At 35.4% G+C, this 13657-nt stretch overlaps 1 protein-coding gene across 1 annotated transcript in view; it reads right to left on the bottom strand.

Moving 5' to 3' along the window:
* Positions 1 to 13657, bottom strand: part of Slc9c1 (solute carrier family 9 member C1) — a 165127-nt gene that overhangs the window by 71902 nt on the left and 79568 nt on the right. The window contains exons 12-14 of the mRNA XM_004624877.2: positions 9512 to 9609; positions 5177 to 5296; positions 947 to 1142 (exon numbers count right to left, since the gene is read on the bottom strand). Coding sequence (XP_004624934.2) covers positions 947 to 1142; positions 5177 to 5296; positions 9512 to 9609 — 414 coding nt within the window. The remainder of the gene's footprint in view (positions 1 to 946; positions 1143 to 5176; positions 5297 to 9511; positions 9610 to 13657) is intronic.

Raw genomic sequence — 13657 nt, 5'->3', positions numbered from 1 at the left:
TATTTATTTATTTATTCTTCTGTATTTAGTACTGGGTCGATAGGGTCTCGCTACATACATCAGACTCATAGTGATTCTCCTGTTTTCAGCCTCCCAAGCGCTGGGATCACAGGCATGAGCCACCATGTCCAGTCTCAATAGCCCACTCAGTGCGCCCCAGGGGGCGGAGCTGGCACAGCATGCCGCAATCCCACACTGGTCCGTACGCTCTGCCTAAGCAGGTGCTTTAGTCCACTGAGCTATCTGGTTGGTTTAGCAACTGTCTTTACATTGGATTTTTAAAAATCCATTTGTAAACTTTTAAGTATTAAATCTATCAAGCTGCTTGTCCTGTTATCTCAGTTTTAAAAGGAAAAAATGAATATTCAGATGCTTCTAAGTCTGCTGACTTTAAGAATATTGTCAATATTGTTTAAACGCATTCTGTCATTTTCACTCACATCACATAGCATTTATTTTTGCAAATACATAATCAATTCTTAAAGTGTTCATATTTTCTATTGTCACTCTAAAAAAATCACCTTTAAAATGTTTGTTCTGAGAAGAGGAAAATTTCATATACTTTTTAGGAAAAATAGTATGTAACTAGTATTGAAACATGGGGTTAGGAAATCTTGTTAAAGATGCTAGGGAGGGCTGGGGAGATGGCTCAGTAGAATAAGTGCTTCCCTGGCAAGCGCAAGGGCCTGAGTTCAATCCCTGGTTCTGAAAAAAAAAAAAAAAAGGCTAGGGCCCACGGAGCTAACTCAGCAGTATAAGCACCTGCCTGGCAAGTGCAAGTTCTCGAGTCCAATTCCCAGTACCTCAAACAAAAAAGGTAAAAAAAAAAAAAGAAAAAGAAGAGAAAAAAGGAAAAGAATAGAAAAGATACTATAATTGCGCATGTGCGCGCACACACGCACACACACACACACACACACATACACACACACAGAATTTAGATTACCTTAAGTATAGCCTCTAGAATATACAATACAAGAAAAAAGTCGTTAGCATATCTGATTTCATAGCCATAGATGTCATTTAACAAAGGTACCCAGGAGATGATAATAGGAAATGTGTTCATCAGTACTGCAAGGAATCCGATATATTCAAAATCATCAATAGATACTATTTTATGACATATACGAAGTAAGTGATATCTGCAACAACATGAAGAGAATTTTATCTGACAAAAGAACTATATCAAATGATTTTTATTATATACTTTGTTCCATTCTAAATAGCAATGGTATAGAGCCGTACTTAGTTATTGGGAGCAGCTATCACAAGCTAAGCTAATATTATCTGACACCCTGATTTGGATGTTATCTTTTCAATTTCCTCTTCAACCAAATGTCTTGTCACTTCTCATTCATATATTTTGCAGCACTGAAGATTAAACTCAGGGCCTTTGTGCTGAGCTACATTACCAGCCACTCCTTCCCCCTTTTCTTAATTTTAAAACAATCTTGTTAAGCCACTAACTTTCCCAGGCTGGCCTTGAACTCACAACCTTTCTGCTGCAGCTTCTCAGAGTCCTGGGATAAAAACATTTGCCTCTATGCAATGCTTCTCTGTTATTTTTAAAAGAAATACTTGCAGTGTGATACAGGGATAATTTAAATAGGAAGCATTTTAAAAACAATGAGAATCCTTCACATTCTCCCAAAGTTTTTCACTTCTAAGAGATGTCTATTAACACTTTGAATATTGTTCCAAATGAAAGTATTGCATGCATATTTTTATGTAACATGATTTTAAAAAAATGATGCATTATATTTTTAAAACATTATAATAACTAAGGAAGAAGCACAAAGAGGAAAGCACAGAATGTGTGGCAGTGGGACAATATGGACCCAAATTTTATCAAAAATCAAAAATTAATGAATAACTATGCTGTGAAAAATAGTTTCTATAGAAAATATACCACACAAATGGTGAATGAAAGGACCATAAACATTTATATGTTTAACTCAATTTCTGAAAGTATTAAAATGGTATAAATACATATTCTAACTGTTGAAACTCTAATGATATTATTGGTTGATAATTATTGACTAGACTGCTGGATCATTTTCACATTCTCAGGGAGTATGTTGGTGTTAGATGTTAGAAACTTTTATCAGTTTGGGTCCTATTTGTGGAAAAGAAGATGAAATTATGAAATAGACACATTATCGTGCGATCGCACCGCTAGCCTCCTCAGGCAGTGTCTGCTCATGCGAAGAGCTGTGGGCTGCAAGCCTTAGTGACTGTGCCGGAGGTGCCGTGCCCTGCTCGGTCATCTCTCCATACTGCTTTTCATATATTCCAGCAGTGTTGTACTTCAGTTACTTTGCGCATAAGTCATTGGTTGATTTTATTTTAGTGTGGTTATGCCAGAGGGGCAGGCGACAGGAAGTAGTCATAATTCTGTTAAACTTTTAGTGGTTTGTGTTAATTTCCTAATTCCTCCTGGAATATTACATAGTTTCTTATTTTACTATTTTGATTATAGTTTACACTTGGCTATTCCTGTCATAAGAGTTGTTACATTAATCACTGGTAACATTTAGCCTGACACTAGGCGTATAAACCCCAGTTATACTTTCACAGACCGTTGAAGTGACCACACAAGAGGCCTCCACACTGGACACTGACTGAGATAAACTGACCAAACCCTCTATATTTCATGAATCTCAAGTTCTCCAGTGTAACTTGAGGACTATGACAGCAAACAGCCCTTTACTATCAGTGTCAGCTTCTTAAATGCCATATTCTGAAGTCCTCAGAAGGTTTAATTTTCTCTTTTCTCCTCAGTGTACATATATATATATTTTTTTCTTCAGTGTATATTAACTCTGCTAAAACTGTTCAGTGTCCACCAAAGATAGTGAGGAAGTATTTATCTTGTCTTTGTGAGATTGTTGCAGGTCTTCGCTCAAGGGCTCCAGCTCTGAGAACAGACTTAGATGTACACCATGAAGAAAGGAAGATGGATCATGATTCCCTTTTGGTATGGCTGACCACATCTTTTTGGTAACCACCAGTCCATCTTTAGAAAAGTATTACTGTAGCTAACTGTTTATCTGTATGGCCCTTTGATTAAAAGGTTAAAAAACATTTTCTTTTTTAATCATTCCCAGCTCAGGGAACCTTGTTGGTCAAGGCCCTCTGCTGCTATTAGCTCATTACTCATAGAAGAACATATGCCTTCCTTGCCTCTGACGTGCTGCCGTCTATCTTTTGCAATTCCCTAGTCCATCCACCTTTTTAATAATTAGAGAGATCCATCCACCCCAGCCTTTCTTACTGTCAGCCTTGGCCTGTACAGGACATCTACATTGAGCTTCTCAGGTGTCCTGGGCCTTTCCAGGGAACAAGTTTGTGCATTTGATTTTTAATATGTAATAAATTTAGCTGGACATCCCATTTTCTCTAGATTATTGGTCTTGTCAATTTCCAAAAAGCCAGCATGGCATTCTAGCAGTACTAGCTCCAGCTGACCTTGCCAGAATGCTGAACTCTGTGTCATCACAGATAGGATGACCCAAGCCAATAAATTATCTCCAATAGGACTATATGATGTAAATGTTGGGTCCAGGGGCCTTAAGATTTATTCCCTTATATGTCTTACCAGTATTTTCTGGCATTAGCCAAGTCGTGTAATTCCTATAGTAAATAGTTTGTAATCTCCTGAAGCAGGTACTGTATGTTCCCCCTTGTAGCAGTATTAAACCTAGCTAGGTAATCCCTGGAAAGCAAAGAAAGATACTAAACACGAACCTTGAAAAAGGACAAACCACCTGGGCTGTCTCTGTAGGGTCTGGCAGTGCAAAGGGGTGAATCTTCTCTATCTGGTGTGTGTTTGGGGGAATTGCTTCTTCAAGGCAAAAGTGTTCATGAGAATTTGGAGGTTGCAGTTCTTCAGGTTTGTCTACCCGAGTGTTATCATTTCAGGTGTCAGGATCTCACTTTTTTTTAAGATATAGCAGCCCCGATATTAACACAGAAGCCTTGTTAGTGTCATTTGTTTATTTTCCTTTGCATATCTAGCTAAGTCTCCCAAATAAGAAACAAAATTATGATTTTATTATTTAAATTATTTTTTAAAATAAATTAAATTGAAATTTTTTAGTTAATAATTATATTTTTTTTGAATCTACTCCTACTGGAGATCAGAAGATTGGGCTATATTTGTGATTTCATTGTCTATAAAATTTAATAATTTTAATAAAACCTTACAGTTCACACTTGGTAGTACCTCAAGAAGTTAAACTCAATAATTGGATACATAGGAATATACCCGAAGACTAGAAAGAGGGTATTTAAACAAATAGTTGTGCATAAATGTTCACAGTTGCTATTCACATTAGGCCAAATGTAGAAATAACACAAATGTGCATCATCTAATGAACACGGTAAGTATTATATATACAAACAATGTGCTATTATTGAGACATAGGAATGAACAAGGTGTTGATAATACTTAAAAAATAGATGAACCCTATGTTAGTAACACATGCTACAGTGTGCATGAAAACAGTATGCAAAATGAAAGAAGCTAGAGACATAAAACTACACACATTATTTCATTCATATGAAAAATTCTGAATAGGTAAAAGAAAATAAGCTTTACTTTTCAGGAGCAGGAGAGAGAATGGCTAGTGGCCGTTAAATCAGTAGTGCTTTACCTTTGAGCTAATGAAAATTTATAGCATTTGGTAGATCTTATGGCTGCTTAGCATTGTTAAGGCACCAAGCACTGAACTACACACTGTACAATGGTTGTTAGTTTTATGTTATGTGAAACTTACCATAATGAATAAAAGAGAAAATATTATTTTTATGTATCTTCCTTATTTATTTTAATGTATTTGGTATAGGATCTTGCTACACAGCTCAGACTCATAGTGATCCACCTGTTTTCATTCTCCTCAGTGCTGGGATTACAGGCAGGAACCACCATGCCTAGTCTCGGTGGCCAGCTCAGCACTTCCGGGAGCGGGATCAGCACAGCATGTGGTACTGGGGATTGAACCTGGTCCCTGCACTTGCCTAAGCAGTCTTCTTTAATTTTTCCATGTACATAAATAGTTTAGTTTGAACTACTTCGAAAATATTTTTATAAAGTATTTAGGTTATAATTTAAAAATAAAGGAAAATAGACTTGGAAATGAATAGTACCATTCTTGTAAGTTGAAAAAGCACTTACTTTGAGGTGGGCCCTTTATCTTTTTTAGTATTATACAGCAAATTGAGCAGTATTTTTCTCATAACACCAAGTAAGTTTTTGCTTTCAGAGTATTTCTTTATTGTCTCAGGGTTTATATATCTAAAAAAATACAGAGAGACCTTCAGATATACTTTAAACATTTTAAAATAAGCTTACTGCTCTATTGTCAGAAAATAAGAAGAATATTTTGTTCCACAATGCACGTGAGTGTGGCATTTTCAGGGCACAGTTCTCAGTCACGAAGTTGTAGATAGAAGTAAATAGCCATGAAGTTGGGTTCTAAGACCCATTCTTCAAAGAGAGAGTGCCCCTCAGATTGGGATACATGCTCTAAAATAATGTAAGAGCTCAACGTTACTCTTTAGGAAGGGAAAACATACCATGATTCAGATCTTTGGGATTCAGACTCATCTGAGTTTTCACCTTGGATCCCCTATTGTCTGGCATGGCAATGAACAAATACCTAAGATAACTGCTCATCTGTAAAACTATATCAGATTAGGATGATTCAGTGAAAAAAGTATATGTGAAGTGTCTAGCCCATCTGTGCACCTGCCTTCACCTGCAGGGAAAGTTGTCAAATCAGAATACCTGAAGAAGAGTCAAAATAAGCACTTAGATGGGTCAAAGCTCAAAGGAATTTTTTTTCTAGCCCTTGAATTTAGTTGGTTGTAGCTTCTCCTGAATTTTTTATTGACATAGTTCATACCTGTATGTCATGATTCAGTCTTACAAAGCCAGATTCTTTTGTATTACCAGGAGCTTGACTGCTGCTGATTGGATACTTTTATTGTCTTCACCAGAAACATGCAAGAGTTCTCTCCTCTTCCATCTGAGACCCTAACATAATATGACCTAGTGGAAGGGTACTGGAAACTTGAGTTCAGAAATCAACTCTGTCTAATTGAGTATAACATTCACAATCTGGAATCTGTACAATTTCTCTACTATAGGATATTAATGTAATAAAAAAGAATAAAGACATTGAATTCTCTAAAAGTCAATATTAGTAATATGGCAAATGCATAGAAAATCTTGAATATGTATGTTTCCATCAAATCATAATTATAAAATCATTTATTAAACATCTATTATGCTTGATAAGTGAACATTTCTTTATAGAAAAACCATAAAGAAATACTAGTCTCTACATTCAAGGTTCTAGCAGACAAGTGGGATGAAATATACAAATAACTACAGTGAAGTATAGTGTGGGAGAAGAGATAATAAACAAGAAGTTATTCATAAATGGTGCATTTAGTGGAACCAAGGAGATCAGGAAAATATCCTGAAGGAACTGATATCAAAGGTAAGAACTGATAATTTTGTAGATTCATACAAATCCTGAAATTCTATGATATCAGTGAGTGTTTACTGCCTCCTAAAATTCTGTGACATCAATAGGTATGTAATCGTTTACAGCACAAATTACTAAGTCAGTCAGGCTCTTGAATTCCTACTTTACCTCAGCCCATTCACTGCTTATGCCTAACTCAGGGATAGAATGATCTCCTTAATTGGACAGTGAGACAACTTGGCTTGGAACTCTGGCTTTCTAGCTTATTAGAAAAATGACTCTGGTAAGTTATTTAATCTTCCTCTGCTTCACTCTCCTGTATAGTAAGGATCACAACAGCACTGTTCTAATAGAATTTTTGTTAGAAAAAATAGGTTGTGCACACAAAGTTTCCAAAAATGTGCTTGGCACAGAAATAGGTAAAATAAATATTTAAAATGCTGTTTCTTGTAGGAATATTTTTGCCTGAATAAATTTTTTAGAAATAAAATTAAACCAAACAATATAAAGAAGTATGCCATATGTATTCTATTTTAGGAGTTTTTAAATAAAACAATTAGGTTTTTAAAATAAGGATCTCTTATCTTTATCACTAAAGTCAGTTCTTTTCCTGATAAATGTTCCCATTTTAAGAACATTTTCATTGTTCTACTAACCTTCAGATATATTCTTTTTTTTGTTTTGTTTTGTATTTAGGACAAGGTCTACAAGGTCTCATTACATAGATTGGGCTTGTAGTCATTCTCCTGTTTTTGGCCTCCCGAGCACTGGGATTACAGGCACATGCCATCACACCCAGTCTCAATCACCATCTCAGTGAGCCCCACGGCCGGGGCCAGCACAGCAAGCCAGGGATCAAACCCCAGCCGCTTTGCTCTGCCTAAGCAGGCACTTAAGTCTGTTGAGCTATCTGGTCAGCCCTGTTTTTAATTAGGGATATTTGTATAGGAAGTTTTTATTTTTTAATTCTATGTGCATAAGTGTCTACAACATTTTCTGATATTAAATGTGAATCATTTCTATAAGAAATTTTCTTCAGTACTTTCTCTAATGTCAACAAAATGGCCCATCTCTACCATCTTTTCAGTATAATCAGTTTGCTACCTTGTAGGTGTTGGCAGAAGTTCTTTTATTTGTTTGCTTAAAGTTTTTTAAAGTTCATTAGTACACTTTGAAGAACACAATGGTTACATTTCTCCTGGAGAATGGGTGCATATATAACACACCTTAATCTTTTTTCTTCTACCTCTCCTTCCCTTCCTCTGTTTCTTAGGCAATTCATATGCAATTAGCATAAATCCTGGTGTCCATGGATAAATCTTCCACTCTTTCTAAGACTTATTTTTCTTGCCAAAGGATACTCCAATCTATGGAGCCACTGATACAAATGAGTAAGAGATGTAAAATCAACTCTGAGGCAGCCCGGCAAAGAAGTACAAAATATAAGGGCAATGAGCAGCAAGTTCTCTAGAAGTTGGAACACCATTTACTCATCTTGATACGTCCCACAGGGCCTAGCACCGGCCTTTGCACCATTAGCATGCAGTGTGTGCCTCCAGTACTTGTGAATAAAAATCTCACATATTTTAACATTTGCTTATGTTGACCACTGCACCTCCCTTCCACAGTGTGCTTCCTACTTACTATTGACCTCTTTTGTCCACTTTCTCTGGATGTTCATCAGCATACATGGCTTCTGCCATTGTGCAGGATTTAAAAGGACAGGGGAAGCAAGGGAGTGAACTTCTTTATGCTGCCTTGTTATTGTCACTTGTCATAATGTTTTATCCCCTGGACAATGTAATCACAAGTCTTAGAGTAACATTTATTCATTAATTTAATTGCTCCTACTGTACACTGTGTATCTGCCATCTTTGAAAAATGCATTGTGTTATTACAAATTGATTTGCCCAGGCTTTTCTCCCAACCTCCTTAGTTCTATTCAGACCACCTAAGCATGTGAGGGGCATGGATCAAAAGGAGAGATGGAAATATGTAAATATCATAAGTTGAACAAAAAGTAAATAAAAAATAAATTAAACAAAAACTAAATTTTAGTATATGCCTTGCTGAAGTGAACACTAAAACTAAATTTTTAATAAGAAATTTCATTTTCTTACCTGACTACATAAAATGTCATAAACATTTTTATGATAAGCTTAAAATAAAAATTCTTAGACACTTTAAAAATCTGTGCTTAAAGTACAGTGAACACATGCCACATTTTCTAGAAGTTTCCCTTTTTATATCCAGCTTTATCTCCAAAAGCTGGCACATGTGAGTGGACATGAGGTTGGTAGATACTTCTAGGTTAGATGTGTGCATATCAAAGACCCTGTTTGCTCATGGGGGAGATGAGCAGGGCCCAAGGGTCTCAGCAGGCTCTGGAAATTAGAGTCGTTTCATTGGGGTGTATGGCTGTCACTGGCACCAGGAATGTGGTCTAGAACTAAAACACAGCTGGGCTTTGAACAGACATTGTCACACTTGCAACAATCTGCTCAAGTGCATGCCTTTTATTCCTGCCACAAGGAGTGACATGAAAGTGTTCTTCAATACTCCAACTTGAGGAAATCCTTGCTTTCTGTGGAGAAGACCACTCCAAGATCACAAGTACAAGTCAAGTAAGCATTAGTAGAGGCTATGGAGTGCTGCCTCTCTATTCAGAGGAAAAATGTGCCTACAGAGATTGAGGAGCATCTTGTCCTTAATCAGGCACTTGCATAGTCTAAAAGGAAAAGTAGTTTAGAATACTTTATGTCTGACATGAGGCAAAGGAGAAAAGGAAGAGCATTTCACAGACAGAAGTAGCAGTTAGTTAAAATGCATGCAGGTGTGAATAAATACAAGTTTCAGAAATTGAAAATTGATATGGACTGAGTGTGGGGAAGAAGAAGCAGTGCTTATATATATAAAAGTTGGTAAACCTGCATTACCAGAGAAAAGCAAGAAAACTCTCACAACTTTCTACATGCCGTACCTTACAGATATAAGTCCACTCTTGACAACATACTTACTCTCCCTTCTTGTCACCAAAGCACTCTGAGGCACCTACCAACACCAGGACTGCATTCTGGGTCAAAATCTCACTCCTGTATTGTCTTTGGTAGCTTGCCTTAAAGAAATATTAATACAAATTATTACATAGTATGTATAACCATGAGCACTTACTACCAACTCTATGGAAAAGTAATCTATAAGAAAGAAGTCAAAAACTCTAAATAGTGTTTGAACATGATATCATGTCTGCATCTTGTACTATGAATAACCACTATGAAGACAACAATATGCAATGTATTAATTATTAACACTGTCCTATTAATTGGTTTTGAAACTATGTCATTGCTATTTGTTCCTGGATAAAATAAAAAAAAGCTTTTAAATCATCTATCATCTGGTTTTTAAAAGTAAACTTCCCATGGAGTCTAGACCACTAATCCATGCAGAAGGCAAATTTAAGCTTTGCTTGCAACAAGCTGGTTTTATGGGAAAGTAGCCTACTTGTTAATCAAGTTTCAGAAATAAATAAATAAATAAATAAATAAAGCCCTGTGTCAAATGTCTAGGAACTGTTTCAAGTTGTAGCCTCATCTTGAGGGTTCATAGTACATTAATACTGTGAAACCCTAAAGATGCTAGTTTGTATCTTTATTTAATTCCATGTTCCTAAGTGTTGTACTACCACAATGGAAGTATGCTACCTGCCATCTATTATAAAGATCAAAGAGGTTGCTGTTATTCTTCAGAATGCAAGTTTTTTTTTTCATTCGATCAAGTTTATTGAGAGCCTACTCAGCTTCAGGGACTCGTTGACACTGAGGACACTGCTTCCCAACACTGTCCCTACATCAGTGTGCTGAGCACAGTTGGGAATCATTGTCTGGACCGGCTCTCTCCGCCGGAACGTAGGACACAACCGAAGACTCGTGGATTCTGTAGCAGGGATTCTCTTTGCACAGTCACTTATGGATTCTAAATTATTCTTTTTTTTTGGGGGGGAGTGGATACTTGAAAGCAATATCAACTAAATTTGAAAAGCTACTTGTTCATAATTATAGGAATTTAACACAGTAGCATTCTCCTTAAATGCATTAAAGTACTTCTAAACACAGTGTAATATTATGCTGTTTTACTGTACTCAAAGATAAAAAATACAGTTTCTGGGAAAACTAAGAAAGTGGAAAACAGTGAGTCTTATGAAAGTTTAGCAGTATAAGTGATAAAGCAGTTAGATCTTGGAAAACTTTTAATTCTTAAAATATAAAAATGTAGGTAACTGTCATTGAATTAACTGATTATATGTGTTTTGTCCAACTTTGTGAGTTGTTTCATAGATATAAAAGCTCATTTTCAGAGAGAAGCTTTCCCAAGATGACTTTAGAAACTTGATGTGGCTGAATCGCAGGCTTGTCTTTCTACTCGATCATGGTAGGCCACTTCTTTGAGGTCATTTTCTCACCATGTTGTGATTTCTATTCCAACAGAGAAAGGAGCGGAAGATATTTCTCCATTAACAATACCTGCCCAAGATTTAAATTCAATCTCTCAAAACTTTGAAAACTATAAAAAGATAAGTTATTATTACTATCAGGAATGGTTAACATTAGAATTAAAATTGCAGAGACAAAATCAACAAATAAGATGCACATGAAAAATGCCCCTAGAATGAAAATGGGCTAAAATAATAGGAAGTGAATTTTGGATGTGGAAAGCAAAGGAGAGATTTAACCTCATTTGGCAACAAGATTTCCTGGGGAAGACAAATATAACATAGAATAAAATTAACAATTTCAGAATAATAGTAGAAACCAAACATTGTAGGCAAGAAACAGAAAAGACACATGGAAATGTGTATGGCAGAAAATGCAGATTGTCACAGCTAGAATAAGTTTCTTTTACAGATGAGGACAACGACTGAAGAAGTAAGTCCTGCATTGAACATTGTATTAATAATGAAAGAAAGACTTGAACTGGGGACTAACAATTTATTGTGACATTATTGTAATAATTTCCTGAACTAATTAAAAATCTGGAAGTGAATTAAAAATGTGATCTCTTAATATTTTTAAAATTATTCCAAACTAGAAATAACCCTGCACACATCCAAGTAGGATACAGGTTACATTTAATTTCATAAATGCGAATTAACTAAGTTCATAACGTCACTCCTGTTGTGTTCATGTGACTGTATCATTATTGAGTTGCATCCCTGATACTTTTTAGCTCTGAAACATCTTTAGACATTTACTAATCAATTATATTTTCTACATTTTCATGCCAGAAGCTCTGGCCAAACTATTAAAAGTTAGATTTTAAGAATATTCTCAACTTGAAATGTTGGAAATAGACCAAATTTTAAAATAATGTCAACATGTTAAAGAATGTAATATTTGAGAAATGATATCTAGAAAAGGCTTATGTCTGAAAATAACTAATAAGCATCATCATTAGAATGCAATTTAAATATTAAAAGTTAAAAAAGGAACAACAAAACAATTTGAACTTTAGATTCATTTTAAGTATTATTTTGACATTATTGCAATAATTTCCTGAACTAATTAAAATTTTGGAAGTAACTTAAATGATCTCTTAATATTTTAAAAATTATTCCAAACTAGAAATAACCCTGCACTCATCCAAGTAGGATACAGGTTACATTTAATTTCATAAATGCTAATTAACTAAGTTCATAACATCACTCCGTTGTGCTCATGTGACTGTATCATTATTGGGTTGATACAATACTTTTGTTTTAATTTAATTTAATTTTTTTTTTCAGTATCGGGGATTAAACTCAGGACTCTGCACTTGCCAGGCAGGCACTTATTCTGCTGAGCTACCTCCCTGGCCCCTTACACTTTAGTTTTAAAAAGTAAAGTTCTAGGCAGGTTGACAGAAAGGAAATGGGGCAATATATTTATCCTTATAGCTAAATAACAGCTGTAGATGAGTTAACATTTTTAATTAGATAATTTTAAGAATTATTCATGCTATGCTTATAGACATAGTTTTAATCCAGCTTATGAAACAGAAAAAATAAAATATGTATTCCCATGCAAAAGCAGCAAAGGAAGAAAGCAGACAAAACAAAGATCCTAAATCAGCAGAAGATATGTTGAAGAACAGTAAAACAGAGATGCCAAAATAGACCAACAATTTTTTCTTGCAATAAATATTACATTGTGCAAAGTATCTTGGATTAATAATGAAATTATTTTATCGTTGCCTATGTTCCTTAAATTATGCTGTTAATTAAAGTTATAGATTAATAAGTCTGTCTTTGAGATGTCATCTATGTTTACTAGATTTATGTAGGTGGACAATAAGCTCTAGCAACAGGCAAAATTCAGTAAAACACTGCAAATAGCCTAAGTAACTGGTAAAATATTGTGTGTGTACACATATACAAAGTTTAGGTGGCAACAGAAGTGGGGTGGGGGTGAGTGTGGTGGTGGCAATGGGAAAGCTTTTGATCATGAGTATAGCAAGAGCAGTTATCACAAACAGTGCCTAACACATAGAGTACTTAGATGGAGAAGCAAAGTTATTTGGCAAATTTAAGTGAGCATCAAGAAAGATCAAAATGCATGTTTGCATAAATCTGAGTAGTACAGTGAGAGTATCAAAGGGAGAGCACACAATGATCCTGGTCAAGCCCAAGGTGAAATGAGATGAATGCTGAGATGTAGGCACTTAGAGGATGGAATAATGCACACGCCACTGAAATCAATAATAGCACTACTATTGTGTGGAAGAACACTCATGACCATTTGGGGAAGTGGTCTGAAAGTAGTCTCCTTTACAGATTTGGAGGGCAATACTTAGCATGAATAGTATATCTGGGTATACACAGATCATATAGTTGTGCTACTGATTGATATTTCCATAATGTGATGTTCATACTCTTCTTGGTTTTAATTTTCTTCTTTTTCCATAATTGTATTGAGAAACAAATAGCAATAAAACAGTTTAAAACCAAATTGCTAGGACAGTTTCAATAATTAACACATTGCACACACTCTTCCCAGTGGTTAATTGCTGTACAAGATGCGAACATGATATCCTATCTACAAACACCATTAGAACAAATCCCTCTATTCATTAAGAGAATGTAACTATATATCTATCCCAAACACCTTGAATACACAGATACAAAATGGATA

Source organism: Octodon degus, unplaced genomic scaffold, assembly GCF_000260255.1.
Source record: "Octodon degus isolate 3935 unplaced genomic scaffold, OctDeg1.0 scaffold00007, whole genome shotgun sequence".
In the NCBI taxonomy this organism is placed as follows: domain Eukaryota; kingdom Metazoa; phylum Chordata; class Mammalia; order Rodentia; family Octodontidae; genus Octodon; species Octodon degus.
Note: the sequence above shows the minus strand (reverse complement) of the source record. Positions and strands in the feature narration are given on the sequence as shown.